Source organism: Gobio gobio, assembly GCF_949357685.1.
Source record: "Gobio gobio genome assembly, chromosome: 4".
NCBI classification, from domain to species: domain Eukaryota; kingdom Metazoa; phylum Chordata; class Actinopteri; order Cypriniformes; family Gobionidae; genus Gobio; species Gobio gobio.
In genome coordinates this window covers 68,943,215-68,957,136 of record NC_137100.1, presented here as the reverse complement: position 1 = coordinate 68,957,136, position 13,922 = coordinate 68,943,215, and the positions used below count along the sequence as shown (strand labels likewise).

The 13,922-nt window shown below is 43.9% G+C and overlaps 1 protein-coding gene across 1 annotated transcript; it reads left to right on the top strand.

The window, feature by feature from the left end:
• The first annotated feature begins 2,811 nt into the window (after positions 1-2,811).
• LOC307124843 (zona pellucida sperm-binding protein 3) lies at positions 2,812-13,494 on the top strand. Its single transcript, XM_079814300.1, has 11 exons — positions 2,812-2,970; positions 4,468-4,649; positions 4,716-4,813; positions 5,094-5,146; positions 6,742-6,922; positions 7,086-7,191; positions 9,729-9,817; positions 9,883-9,971; positions 10,038-10,127; positions 13,081-13,261; positions 13,355-13,494. The coding sequence occupies exons 1-10, from the start codon at positions 2,916-2,918 to the stop codon at positions 13,233-13,235; spliced, it is 1,098 nt and encodes a 365-aa protein (XP_079670426.1). The 5' UTR covers positions 2,812-2,915; the 3' UTR covers positions 13,236-13,261; positions 13,355-13,494.
• Positions 13,495-13,922: the final 428 nt, after the last annotated feature.

The following is a 13,922-nucleotide window of genomic DNA, read 5'->3' as shown; positions in this document are numbered from 1 at the left end:
AAACAAAACATCAAAGTTACCAGTATTAATAGACATGGTAAACTTCATAAATATAACTTTTTCTCCTGATGTTTTTGATATTATTTCTATCATCATTTGTATTATTATTAAACAATGTCAACTTGCTTATCCCTTTACATGCACTCCTTTAATTCTATCCATCAAGCTACAACAAACCCTTTTCAATCCTCATTTGCTGCCTGCCTTCTAAAATCTGCAGATGATGCCGTAAATCCAGCATGATAATGCGGCGTCTGAACTAACTGAGCAACTTTCCTTCACTCTTCACGAGGCTAACTTACGATTTACAATGCAGGGACTGCAACTACAAATATATTAGTTATAAATACAGTAATCATTATTTTATTTAGGCAGAATAAGTTTGTTGTGATTTCCGAGTGCATTAATGTTAGCGGTCCTCCACTGATAGCCATGGCATTAGCTAGCTTTTTAGTTAGCTAAAGTTTCTGATAAGCCATCATTTAGAAATGGACAACCTCATACTGCAAAATATTGTAAAACATACTTTTTCAAAATAACGGGCTGGGCAATATCTGTCAAACTGTCACGCTATTAAAGAATCTCTTTCAGTCACATTGTCCGAGTTAAACTGACAGTCAGTCCACTATACTGGAACAACCTAGCGTAATTCTACAGGCTCTAACAGACTTTACCATATGGATTCGACAGTAACAGTGTCCATTAGTGACTGATCTGTGATCAGTGTTTCTGATGTGTAGCTAATCATTCAAGTTCACACACACTTTCTCTCTAAATGGTTTAAAACGGTCAGTCCCGCCGCTAACGCATCAGTGACTAAACCATCACCTTCACATCGGTTCTGTGAGTCCCATGAAACACATCTGCTATTTGAATGATTAAACTAGAGAGCGAAAGATCATAAGATAATGCTGTTGTCGACACTGGCGATTGGTTCATCTCGACGGCTGTGATGGTGAAGGTATTCGAGAGGGTTCCACATGCTACACAGTTGGAAGACGACAGGTCGTGTTTATTCAGAAACTCTCCAACTAAATAAACTCACAGCGCTCTCAACAACTCCGCTCTTGCAGATCTCGCTAAACCACGCCCCCTCCGCCACACAATCTAACACTCATTTCAAATGCAAAGATGTCAGCCAATCACAGCAGTGGGCGTTTACACTGAAGTCTCACAGCAGACACGCCCCTTGAAACAGAGCATTCAGCCAGAGGCTAATATCAGGATAGAAAAATGCCTTTTATTTCTAAATTATGACATTTTGTGACGTAAAAACTATACTAACAATATAAGTACACATCAGGAAACATAAAATACAATAAAAAATCCACGCCATGGGGCCTTTAAGAGCAGTCTTAAGCTTTGACTTCAGTGTCAAAAGCTTCTCAGTAACAGTCGGACTCATCTAGAGGAAAGCCGGTTTCAGTTAAGACTGACTGAGGTGACACTTCAGAGTCTGAAATAAAGACCGCAATGATGTCAACGCAAAATGGCCGCCCTCAACCTCTGAATCAGCCAATAGTGAGTCACAGCAGACACCAACCATTTTATGTAATTAATATTTAAATTTTTTTTGAAAAAATTGCATTGTGCCAATGATCCTGAAATAGTGTTGGTGCAGTGGGATTGTTTAGGGTTGGGGTGATAACCCTCCATCAGCGGCTCCATCATTAAAGTGTCCTGCTTTTGCCGTATGGTTTCAATGTTCGTGTGGAAGTCAATGAACTGCCATACAGAAGTGGCTCAAAGTCATCTTCACCCTTTATTCAAATATTATTAAAAATGTGTTTTTTGTAAGAATGTTGTGTAGTTGTGATTGGAATTAATTGTTTTATTTGTGATAACACATGAACATGCCAAATTGTGCAGACATAGTTGTCTCTCCAGCTCTCTCTCATAGTTCAGGAGTAAACACTTTATGAATCACACGTACTCTTAAGTCTAGGATAAGAGTATCATTCTTAGAATTCTGACACACTTAAAACTAAACTTTTACTCTGAGCGTCTTTATACACACGGCCCCTCAATCCAGTGGAATTGATATTCATATAAATCAATATTAAAGGGATAGTTCACCAAAAAACGAAAATGTGATGTTTTTCTGCTTACCCCTAAGGCATCCAAGATGTAGGTGTGTTTGTTTCTTCAGTAGAACACAAATGAAGATTTTTAACTCAACCGTTGCTGTGTGTCACTCATATAATGCTTGTCCATGGGGTCTAATTCTATTAGAGTAAAAAAAACATGGATTAAAGCAGGGTTTAATTTGAAGTTGTCTGTCCATGTTTTTTTTACTCTAATAGAATTAGACCCCATGGACAAGCATTATATGAGTGACACACAGCAACGGTTGAGTTAAATCTTCATTTGTGTTCTACTGAAGAAACAAACACACCTACATCTTGGATGCCTTAGGGGTAAGCAGAAAAACATCACATTTTCGTTTTTGGGTGAACTATCCCTTTAAGAAAAGTTTATTAAAAAATCCTTATACAACCCTACTCATTTATACATTCATAAGTCTGTCATGTGTTGAAATATGACAGATATACGGTATGACTATAAACCCTTGTGTGTGTGTGTGTGTGTGTGTGTGTGTGTGTGTGTGTGTGTGTGTGTGTGTGTGTGTGTGTGTGTGTGTGTGTGTGTGTGTGTGTGTGTGTGTGTGTGTGTGTGTGTGTGTGTGTGTGTGTGTGTGTGTGTGTGTGTGTGTGTGTGTGTGTGTGTGTGTGTGTGTGTGTGTGTGTGTGTGTGTGTGTGTGTGTGTGTGTGTGTGTGTGTGTGTGTGTGTGTGTGTGTGCTGATCAGTGTGTCACAGCTGTGAGTGATCGCTCAGGATTAGTCGTCTCAGCTGATGTTGATTATCTTGAGCTCACTAAAGGCCGAGAGGAGTGTGTGTTCCTGTTGGACTGAAGATGTTTTCTGGAAAGCTGTTCCTGATGTTTGTGGCCACTGCGATGGCACAGAAAGGTGTGTTCTGCTCTTTCCTCCTCCATTAGGCCAATGTGTGTGTGTTCTGCTCTTTCCTCCTCCATTAGGCCGGTGTGTGTGTGAGGTTGACTGCGGTGTGTGTTCAGATCTGTCTGTGGACTGTGGGGATGATGAATGGGTAACTGTGTGTGTGTGTGTGTGTGTGTGTGTGTGTTCAGATCTGTCGGTGGACTGTGGGGATGATGAATGGGTGACTGTGTGTGTGTGTGTGTTCAGATCTGTCGGTGGACTGTGGTGATGATGAATGGGTGACTGTGCGTGTGTGTGTGTGTGTGTGTGTTCAGATCTGTCGGTGGACTGTGGGGATGATGAATGGGTGACTGTGCGTGTGTGTGTGTGTGTGTGTGTGTGTGTGTGTGTGTGTTCAGATCTGTCGGTGGACTGTGGGGATGATGAATGGGTGACTGTGCGTGTGTGTGTGTGCGTGTGTGTGTGTGTGTTCAGATCTGTCGGCGGACTGTGGGGATGATGAATGGGTGACTGTGCGTGTGTGTGTGTGTGTGTGTGTGTGTTCAGATCTGTCGGTGGACTGTGGGGATGATGAATGGGTGACTGTGTGTGTGTGTGTTCAGATCTGTCGGTGGACTGTGGGGATGATGAATGGGTGACTGTGCGTGTGTGTGTTCAGATCTGTCGGTGGACTGTGGGGATGATGAATGGGTGACTGTGTGTGTGTGTTCAGATCTGTCGGTGGACTGTGGGGATGATGAATGGGTGACTGTGTGTGTGTGTGTGTGTTCAGATCTGTCGGCGGACTGTGGGGATGATGAATGGGTGACTGTGCGTGTGTGTGTGTGTGTGTGTGTTCAGATCTGTCGGTGGACTGTGGGGATGATGAATGGGTGACTGTGTGTGTGTTCAGATCTGTCGGTGGACTGTGGGGATGATGAATGGGTGACTGTGCGTGTGTGTGTTCAGATCTGTCGGTGGACTGTGGGGATGATGAATGGGTGACTGTGTGTGTGTTCAGATCTGTCGGTGGACTGTGGGGATGATGAATGGGTGACTGTGTGTGTGTGTGTGTGTGTGTGTGTGTGTGTGTGTTCAGATCTGTCGGTGGACTGTGGGGATGATGAATGGGTGACTGTGCGTGTGTGTGTGTGTGTGTGTGTGTGTGTGTTCAGATCTGTCGGTGGACTGTGGGGATGATGAATGGGTGACTGTGTGTGTGTGTGTGTGTGTGTGTGTGTGTTCAGATCTGTCGGTGGACTGTGGGGATGATGAATGGGTGACTGTGTGTGTGTGTGTGTGTGTGTGTGTGTGTGTTCAGATCTGTCGGTGGACTGTGGGGATGATGAATGGGTGACTGTGCGTGTGTGTGTGTGTGTGTTCAGATCTGTCGGTGGACTGTGGGGATGATGAATGGGTGACTGTGTGTGTGTGTGTGTGTGTGTGTGTGTGTTCAGATCTGTCGGTGGACTGTGGGGATGATGAATGGGTGACTGTGCGTGTGTGTGTGTGTGTGTGTGTGTTCAGATCTGTCGGTGGACTGTGGGGATGATGAATGGGTGACTGTGCGCTGGCGGCCCGAGCTGGGCTTCTCCCAGGAGCTGGACTCCTCCAGAGCTCTGCTGGGAAACTGTCCGCCCAGCCGCCCGGCGTCCGAGGACTCGCTGTTCTTCCGGGTTTTCCTGCGGGACTGTGGCTTCATCCAGCAGGTACTGAGCGGATTCAGAGCAGACGCAGATCCATCTCTCGCTGATTGTGTTCCTCTGTGCTGAAAGGTGACGGCGGGCCGGGTCTCGTACTCCAACACCCTGATCTACGACCCACAGCCGGAGCGGGCCTTCATCTCCCAGCCGGTCCAGTGTGTCTATGACCTGTAGGTGCCCAGGGTCAGGCGGGGGGGCGATCAGTGGGAGATGTGGTTGATGTGGTTGATGTGGTTGATGTGGTTGATGTGGTTGATGTGGTTGATGTGGTTGATGTGGTTGATGTGGTTGATGTGGTTGATGTGGTTGATGTGGTTGATGTGGTTGATGTGGTTGATGTGGTTGATGTGGTTGATGTGGTTGATGTGGTTGATGTGGTTGATGTGGTTGATGTGGTTGATGTGGTTGATGTGGTTGATGTGGTTGATGTGGTTGATGTGTTTGGCACAGATCTGTGGGCGAGGAGGAACCGGAGGAGACCTTCAGCATGGAGATCATGAACCGTTAGTCCAACACTCGTCATCTTCCGCACACAATCTTTGCTTAACTCATGGGTTAATTGACTAATGTTCTGCTTTATTGAATCTCCTTTTAATCTGGAAACTTTTACACCATGTACTAAAGACACTGTGATTAGACTCCCCCTGAAACTGCCTCATCGCCACGGCATCCTCAATAAACCCGTCTCCGGCGTGATGACTCTGATCGCTTGAATATTAAGATCTATTATGACCTCTGACCTGTAAAGTTGCCAGAATAATCATACGCTGTTTGTTAATTGGCCAGAGGAGAACTGCTGACTGATGACATCAGCGTTTTCTCCAGAGCGGCTGAACAAAATTGTTGCATTATTTTCCTGTTTAACACTGTAAAGCTGCTTTGAAACAATCTGCATTGTTTAAAAACGCTATATAAATCAAGTTGACATGTACCGTTCATTGGTAAATCATAATTGAGACCAAGTTATTATATTAAAAAGTCAATTTTTACAGATGCTAGAAACGTGCCTTTCAAATGAGAGATTGTTATCAAAGAGCTCACCCAGATTCCTCACTGACGCGTTAAAGTCTTCAAGGATTAGTTCACTTTTAAATAAACTTTTGCTGATGATTTCTTCACCCCCATGTCATCCAAGATGTCCATGTCTTTCTTTCTGTAGTCGAAAAGATATGAAGGTTTTGGATGAAAACAGTCCAGGATTTTTCTCCATATAATGGACTTCAATGGGCTCCAAACGGGTCAAGGTCCAAATGACCGTTCCAGTGCAGCTTTAAACGACACACAGATGATGAATAAGGGTCTGATCTAGACAAACCATCAGTTTCTGAGAGAAACCCAGCAGTATTTATGCTATTATTTTACCTCTTATCAGACGAGCGTGATCATCTCTGAGCTCAGACATAACTTCAGCTAAGTGAGGTCAAAATACGAGTGTGGTCATAGATGTATACGTAGATGCCTCATTAGCGCTTGCACAGATCCGTAGAATGAAGCATCTACGATCGATATATCTATGACCAGGCTCGTATTTTGACCTCACTAAGCTGAAGTTATGGCGGAGCTCAGAGATGATCACGTTCGTCTGATAAGAGGTAAAATAATAGCATAAATCCTGCTGGGTTTCTCTCAGAAACTGATGGTTTGTCTAGATCAGACCCTTATTCATCATCTGGGGTCGTTTGAAGCTGCACTGGAACGGTCATTTGGACCTTGAACTGTTTGGGGCCCATTGAAGTCCATTATATGGAGAAAAACCCTGGACCCATTTCATCCAAAACCTTAATTTCTTTTCGACTGCAGAAAGAAAGACATGGACATCTTGGATGACATGGGGGTTAAGTTTTTTTAAAAGCGAACTAATCCTTTAATTATGAGTAGTCAGAACTAACTTTTGTCAAATATTTACCAACACTATTATGTGGTTTCCATACGTTTCACTCAAATATATCCGTATGAGAGTAAAATGGGGAACATACGCTTTAAGTATTTAAATCCGCTCAACCGTGTCAGAGGAGTCATATGGGGAAAGGCAGGATCTGATCTCTCATATGAACATGCGTGTATGCCGTGACTCTGATCAGACGTGTTGCTTCTGCAGCTGATTTCAGCGGCCCGGCTCAGTCTCTGCGGTTCAGACTGGGCTCCAGTATTCCCATCAGAGCCGTGGTGGAGCCCCGGAGCCGGAGACCGCTGCGGATATACCTGGAGAGCTGTGAGTTCGCCACGGACGCCAACATCAGCCGCGCCGCCCAGGTGCATCCCATCATCGCCAACGCTGGGTAAGAACTGCTATTGGCTGATCTCATGTGAGTGACAGGTGGCCTCGCCCTCGTCATCAGAGGAGAGATGAAGTTATTCTAACTGAAGTTATTAACACAATGTGCACCCATAAATCAATATTCCCGAGAAGTAGTCCTGCTCGGTTTTCGGGTTCTCCCACAGGTGTCTGATGGGGAGTAAAGCAGGAAACTCCAGCTTTCTGCCGCGCCGGCGTCCGGATGAGATGCGGCTCTATCTCGAAGCCGTCTGGTTCGCTGTCGGAGAGCAGGTGAGGCCGGCGGGTTCATGTGGAGCTTTAACCCCTCGTGCACTGCTCGATTTCTGCGCTCACTCGTTATGGTCCAGGTCAAATTGACCCCATTTGGATTCATTTATGCATTTAGCAGACGCTTTTTTCCAAAGCGATTCAATACAATTCCCCAAAAATCACACTATGAGAACACATACAATCAGGTACAAACCATTCACTTTTAATAACTTATGATACTTTTCACACATTACAAAAAATAAATATCTGAATTTACGTTTTAACCACTCTTTTTAAGATTGGCCCTTGGGACACTTGCCTTTATACACTTAGAACAATAATATCTTAGTCTAAACCTAAAGTAATCTTGACCAACTATATAGCATTTGAGAGCTTTCAGACTCTAATTTTCATATTTGGTGACTGATTTTCAAAAGAGATGACAGAGCAGTAGATAAATAGCGATAGATTTGTCATTTGTGATGCGGTGCCAAACTATAACGCGCGCTCTGACTCTTTCCATGTGTTTTTAAATGCATTTTAGAGATTTAATTCAAATCAAATATTAACATTACTGCCCAAACTACTTCTGAATAGGATGTCTACTTCATAGATATTTTGAAAAGTATGAAAATATAGGACTAGAGTTGAAGAGCTCTGACACACACAGTGTTTTGTATTTTGTGTCTGTACAGTTGCTTTTGAACAGCTGTCCTATACGGGTCAAACTGACCCACAAACCGCAAGAGTGTGTAACATTTGGATATATGCACATTTCACAACGCATCAGCATGTTGAAACTTTGCATGCATGTTAATGACCCTAAATGAGAAAAGGTCACACAATTTCAAGAAAAACAATGTAGGTTAGATAGTATTACAGATAGATTGAAAAAAGAAATGGCTCATTTTTACCATTTGTGGCATACAAAAAATTTCTGTATTGAAAAAAAATGGGGAAAAGAGAATTTTTTTTTAGCTTCAGAAGTTAGTAAAAAACTAAAATAACACATAACCAAGAAATGTTATTATTTTGGGTCTCTACAGTTGCCATAGAAATTATCATTAAAATATGCGGGTCAAATTGACCCGTGAACATCACGAACGTAACAGTAAATGTGTGTATATGTCAGAACACATCAGCGTGTTGAAACTTTGCATGTTCATGACTCTAAATGAGTCATACAATTTAAAGGTCCTGTTCTTCGTGATCCAATTTTTCAAACTTTAGTGTGTAATGTTGCTGTTAGAGCATAAATAATACCTGTAAAATTATAAAGCTCAAAGTTCAATGCCAAGTGAGATTTTTTTTATTTAACAGAAGTTCCCTTTCAAAGCCTACAGCGAACGGCCGGTTTGTTCTACATCCCTGTACTTCCTGCTTTAATGACGTCAGTAGAGCAGTTTGTTGGCTAACCTCCGCCCACAAGAATATGCACAAAAGGGGGCGTGGTCATGTTGCTCTCCCATGTGGAGAAGAGGAAGTGTTGCGCTTGTAGAGTGTTTGTCGCCATGTCGTCGAGACACTTATTTTCATCCCGGAGTCAAATCACCTTTGTTTGACCTTCAGGGACGCTGTAGTTTGAGCGCATGCATCTCCCCGTTATGGTAAGAGGCGTGACCTTTCCGAACAACGAATCACAACACGGGAACTGCTGGCCCAATCAGAACTCGTTACGTATTTCTGAAGGAGGGACTTCATAGAATAAGGAAATCCTCAAGCCGTTTTTAGGATGGTGAAAACAGCGTGTTGTGAACTTCTGTTGTTTCTTGAAGTAGAGACCAGGAGAACTTGGACAGGTTTTTCCGCAGGATTCTTTATTGAGAAAAACATGCTGTCTTTCCGCTGAGGTTCCAAGTCTGACTAAAGCCAGTTGAACATTGTATTTTATATACATTTCAAGGGGAGGGATTATACAGCAGGGGAGGAGACACTCGAAGCAATACAATGCTTGATTTAATCAGCATAAGTGTCAATCAAATGCATAGATTCAATCAGCCTACCACTCAGGGGCTCCAAAAGTCATTAAAGACAAATGGTGCTCATTTTAGAAACAATGAAGAGAACAGGAACAGGCCTGGAAAATACAGGTTTTGGGAAACCTGCCCAGACAGAGTATCCCCAATCTCTGAGCTTATGCTAAATGGTCAGGAAGTGCATAAAGACAAAAGACGTAATGTCTCAAACACTTACACGGTCTTACGTAATCTCCTTAGAATTTCCTCAAGTTTACTTCAAAATGTAAAACACAAATATAGATAATGTTTTCAGTTATATTCTATTACATTAGAACATGTATAAATTTGTAATCCCACAAGCGGTATTCAGATAAGTAAATTGTGTGAAATTGTGGTTTTTTTATACGCAAAACATGAACACATGTTATATTGCACACTGTAAACACAATCAAAGCTTCAAAAAAACAGGAAAAACGGGACCTTTAAATAAAACCGCAGGTTAACTGATATTTCTGACAGCGTAAAAATCAAAACGGATCAAATTGACCCGAGGGTAAATGGCTTGATGTCGTTCTCAGATGTCTCTCTCTCTGTGGGCAGGTCTTCCTTCACTGTGTCCTGGAAGCGTGTGCCGTCCAGAGCCTGCCCGTGGTCCGCAAGGCGTGTCAGTTCGTGCCGGAGCATCACAGGTCCGTTCTAAAGCTACTGGTGCCGCTGTTGAATGTGTGGAGCTCATGTGGAGGTGTTGTTGCAGATGGGTTCTGCTGGATGACCCGTCCCAGAGTTACGCCTGTACCTGCTGTGACTCCTCCTGCCTCAGGACCACGGACGCCTCTGTGGACGGTGAGTGATCTGCCGGCCCGCCGTCTCTTCTGAACTGGCTCATTAACATCCTGACCGTCTCCACAGGTGTGTCGGCGAGGAAAGTCCTCGGGCCGTTGGTGATCGTGGCGGAGGATCCTCAGGGCGACGCGTCTCTGGACTCCCAGTCCAGCGCTGGTCAGTGATGGGCAACAGACACCATGTTAGGGCTCGTTTATGATTCCATTCACAAGCTTGAGATTCATTTCTGATCTTAATTCAATTAATCATGTGTGTCAGCATAGATATGCATAATAAAGGCTAGATGTCTCGTCCGCTGCTGGCCAATGGAGGTCGACGCCCACTCCTGGCGGCCATCTTGTCACACTCAGCTCGCTCACTCATTGTGTTTTAATGGTGCGTGTACTTTTTAAATAACCATAACTTGCTCAATTTTCTACACTGCAAAAAATGCTTTTCTTACTTAGTATTTTTGTCTTTTCAGTCCAAATATCTAAAATCTTACATCAAGCAGCGTTTACTAGACAAGCAAAAGTTTGTCTCGTTTTGGGCGAAAATAACTCAATTAAGGGAGTTTTTGCTTCAAATAAGCAAATTAATCTGCCAATGGGGTAAGCAAAATAATCCTTTTCTGTTTGAATTAAGATTATTTTGCTTACCCCATTGGCAGATTATTTTGCTTATTTGAAGCAAAAACTCCCTTAATTGAGTTATTTTCCCCCAAAACGAGACCAACTTTTGCTTGTCTAGTAAACGCTGCGTAAACGCTGTCTAGTAAAAAGATTTTTAGATATTTGGATTGAAAACAAGACAAAAATACTAAGTAAGATTTTTTTTTTTTTTTCTTGCAGTGTACCGATTTTCAAACTGTTTGGTTTGTTATTAACGTCAGAGATGTAGTTGACACTGCATACTTATGAATAATTATTCATAATTTGTTCAAGCATCCATAATTAGCCACGTTAATAACGTTTGTAAGCAACCAAACCTTTTTTAAATCCGTCCAGATTTCAGCGAGAAGAGAATTTGTGTTCAGATCACTCGCCTTACATCAGGGACAAGATGGCTGCCGGGACAAGATGGCTGCCAGGACAAGATGGCCGCCGGTAATGACGTTAGAGACTCCGCCGTTAGACATCTGGCCTTTATTATGTATATCTGTGTGTCAGGCACAGTGTTTCTCAAGCACACACTTCTCTCTGAACTACAGGAACCTGTTGAATTTCAAAATGGACCATTTTAAGAGCTGAGACGGTTTCATGTCAAAAGCATCAAAGCACAAAGATTAAGACTTAAGTTCAAATGAAAACCGACTGAAAGAATCAGAATCAGTATTAAAGGGATAGTTGAAAATGAAAATTGTCATTTACTCGCCCTTAAGTTGTTCCAAACCTGTATGAGTTTCTTTTGTTCTGCTGAACACAAGATATTTAGAAGAATGTTTGTAACCAAGCAGATAGAGCAACTATTGGTGGTGGTGATGTTGATGGTGTGCAGGTCTGAGTGAAGCTCCCGTGTGGCTGCTGGTGTTTGCGGTGGTGCGGTGGTGGTGGTGGCGGCGGCGGTGGTGGTGGTGGTGGTGGTCTCAGTGAAGCTCCCGTGTGGCTGCTGGTGTTTGCGGTGGTGCGGTGGTGGTGGTGGTGGTCTCAGTGAAGCTCCCGTGTGGCTGCTGGTGTTTGCTGTGGTGCTGATGATGATGGTGTTGATGATGTTGTTGATGATGGTGTGCAGGTCTCAGTGAAGCTCCCGTGTGGCTGCTGGTGTTTGCGGTGGTGCTGATGATGATGTTGTTGATGATGATGATGATGATGATGATGGTGGTGCTGATGATGATGATGTTGATGATGATGATGTTGATGATGGTGTTGATGATTTTGTTGATGGTGTGCAGGTCTCAGTGAAGCTCCCGTGTGGCTGCTGGTGTTTGCGGTGATGATGATGATGATGATGATGGTGGTGTTGATGATGATGATGATGATGATGATGATGGTGGTGCTGATGATGATGATGTTGTTGATGGTGTGCAGGTCTCAGTGAAGCTCCCGTGTGGCTGCTGGTGTTTGCGGTGGTGGTGGTGGCGGCGGCGGTGGTGGTCTCCGTGAAGCTCCCGTGTGGCTGCTGGTGTTTGCTGTGGTGCTGATGATGATGGTGTTGATGATGTTGTTGATGATGGTGTGCAGGTCTCAGTGAAGCTCCCGTGTGGCTGCTGGTGTTTGCGGTGGTGTTGATGATGGTGGTGGTGCTGATGATGATGTTGTTGATGGTGTGCAGGTCTCCGTGAAGCTCCCGTGTGGCTGCTGGTGTTTGCTGTGGTGCTGATGATGATGGTGTTGATGATGTTGTTGATGATGGTGTGCAGGTCTCAGTGAAGCTCCCGTGTGGCTGCTGGTGTTTGCGGTGGTGTTGATGATGATTGTGGTGGTGCTGATGATGATGTTGTTGATGGTGTGCAGGTCTCAGTGAAGCTCCCGTGTGGCTGCTGGTGTTTGCGGTGGTGCTGATGATGTTGATGATGTTGATGATGATGATGATGATGATGATGATGATGATGGTGGTGCTGATGATGATGATGTTGATGATGATGATGATGTTGATGATGGTGTTGATGGTGTGCAGGTCTCAGTGAAGCTCCCGTGTGGCTGCTGGTGTTTGCGGTGATGATGATGATGATGATGATGGTGGTGTTGATGATGATGATGATGATGATGATGATGATGGTGGTGCTGATGATGATGTTGATGATGATGATGATGTTGATGATGGTGTTGATGGTGTGCAGGTCTCAGTGAAGCTCCCGTGTGGCTGCTGGTGTTTGCGGTGATGGTGATGATGATGATGGTGGTGTTGATGATGATGATGATGATGATGATGATGATGATGGTGATGGTGATGGTGTTGATGATGATGATGATGATGATGATGATGTTGTTGATGGTGTGCAGGTCTCAGTGAAGCTCCCGTGTGGCTGCTGGTGTTTGCGGTGATGATGATGATGGTGGTGTTGATGATGATGATGATGTTGTTGATGGTGTGCAGGTCTCAGTGAAGCTCCCGTGTGGCTGCTGGTGTTTGCGGTGATGATGATGATGGTGGTGTTGATGATGATGATGATGTTGTTGATGGTGTGCAGGTCTCAGTGAAGCTCCCGTGTGGCTGCTGGTGTTTGCGGTGGTGCTGGTGCTGATGGTCTGCATGAGCGTTCTGGCCGTCAGTTATTACCTGTGTTTCTGGAGAGGAGGACGTCTGGGCTACAGGCCGAGCCGAGATCTGCTGACCAAATACTGACCTCAATAAACTCTGATGTGGCTGTGGTGGGTCTTCTCTGGGTCTGCTCAGGGCTGGGGTTTTGTCCACCAGGTGGTGCTTGAGTGCCGTTTATCTCACTGTCTGCTCCACTTCTGCAGGTTCATGTGGAAGGAAAAGCCTGGGATGAGGAGAAGTGTGTGGATCTGGTGTACTGGACTGACTTTATCCCTGTTTGAGAAACCATTGCAGTTTTTTTTTAATAAATAAGGGTTCTCCTATTCTCAGACTTTCTAATGCTGAAGGTTCTTATGGTTTCACTCTTTTATAGCGAATGATTTCATGGTTTTCTGGATTTATTCACTTTCTACCAAATACAGCGTTTTAGAGCTTCGCTTAAATGGTAAAATGTGTATCCGTTATAAAATGGCCCATTGTGGGTTAAAACATTTTTCCAAGTTTAGAAGTCACTTTAAAATGAGGCTTTGTTTACTCACAGAAATGCAGGTGTGGAGGGGAAGAATTAAACTACAGAGTTTCTTGAGTTAGAGCTCATTTGGTTTTAAAGCTCATGTCAAACTTCAAATGATTACATTTAACTCAACAATAAAGGTGCCAAAAGAGGGTTTGATTTCAATGACCAATACTCAGTTCCTTGAACTGTTCAGTGATCGGTGCTTAAAACAGCCATTTTAAAAGTCTAAAGCACCTTTTGTGGAATGGAAAGGC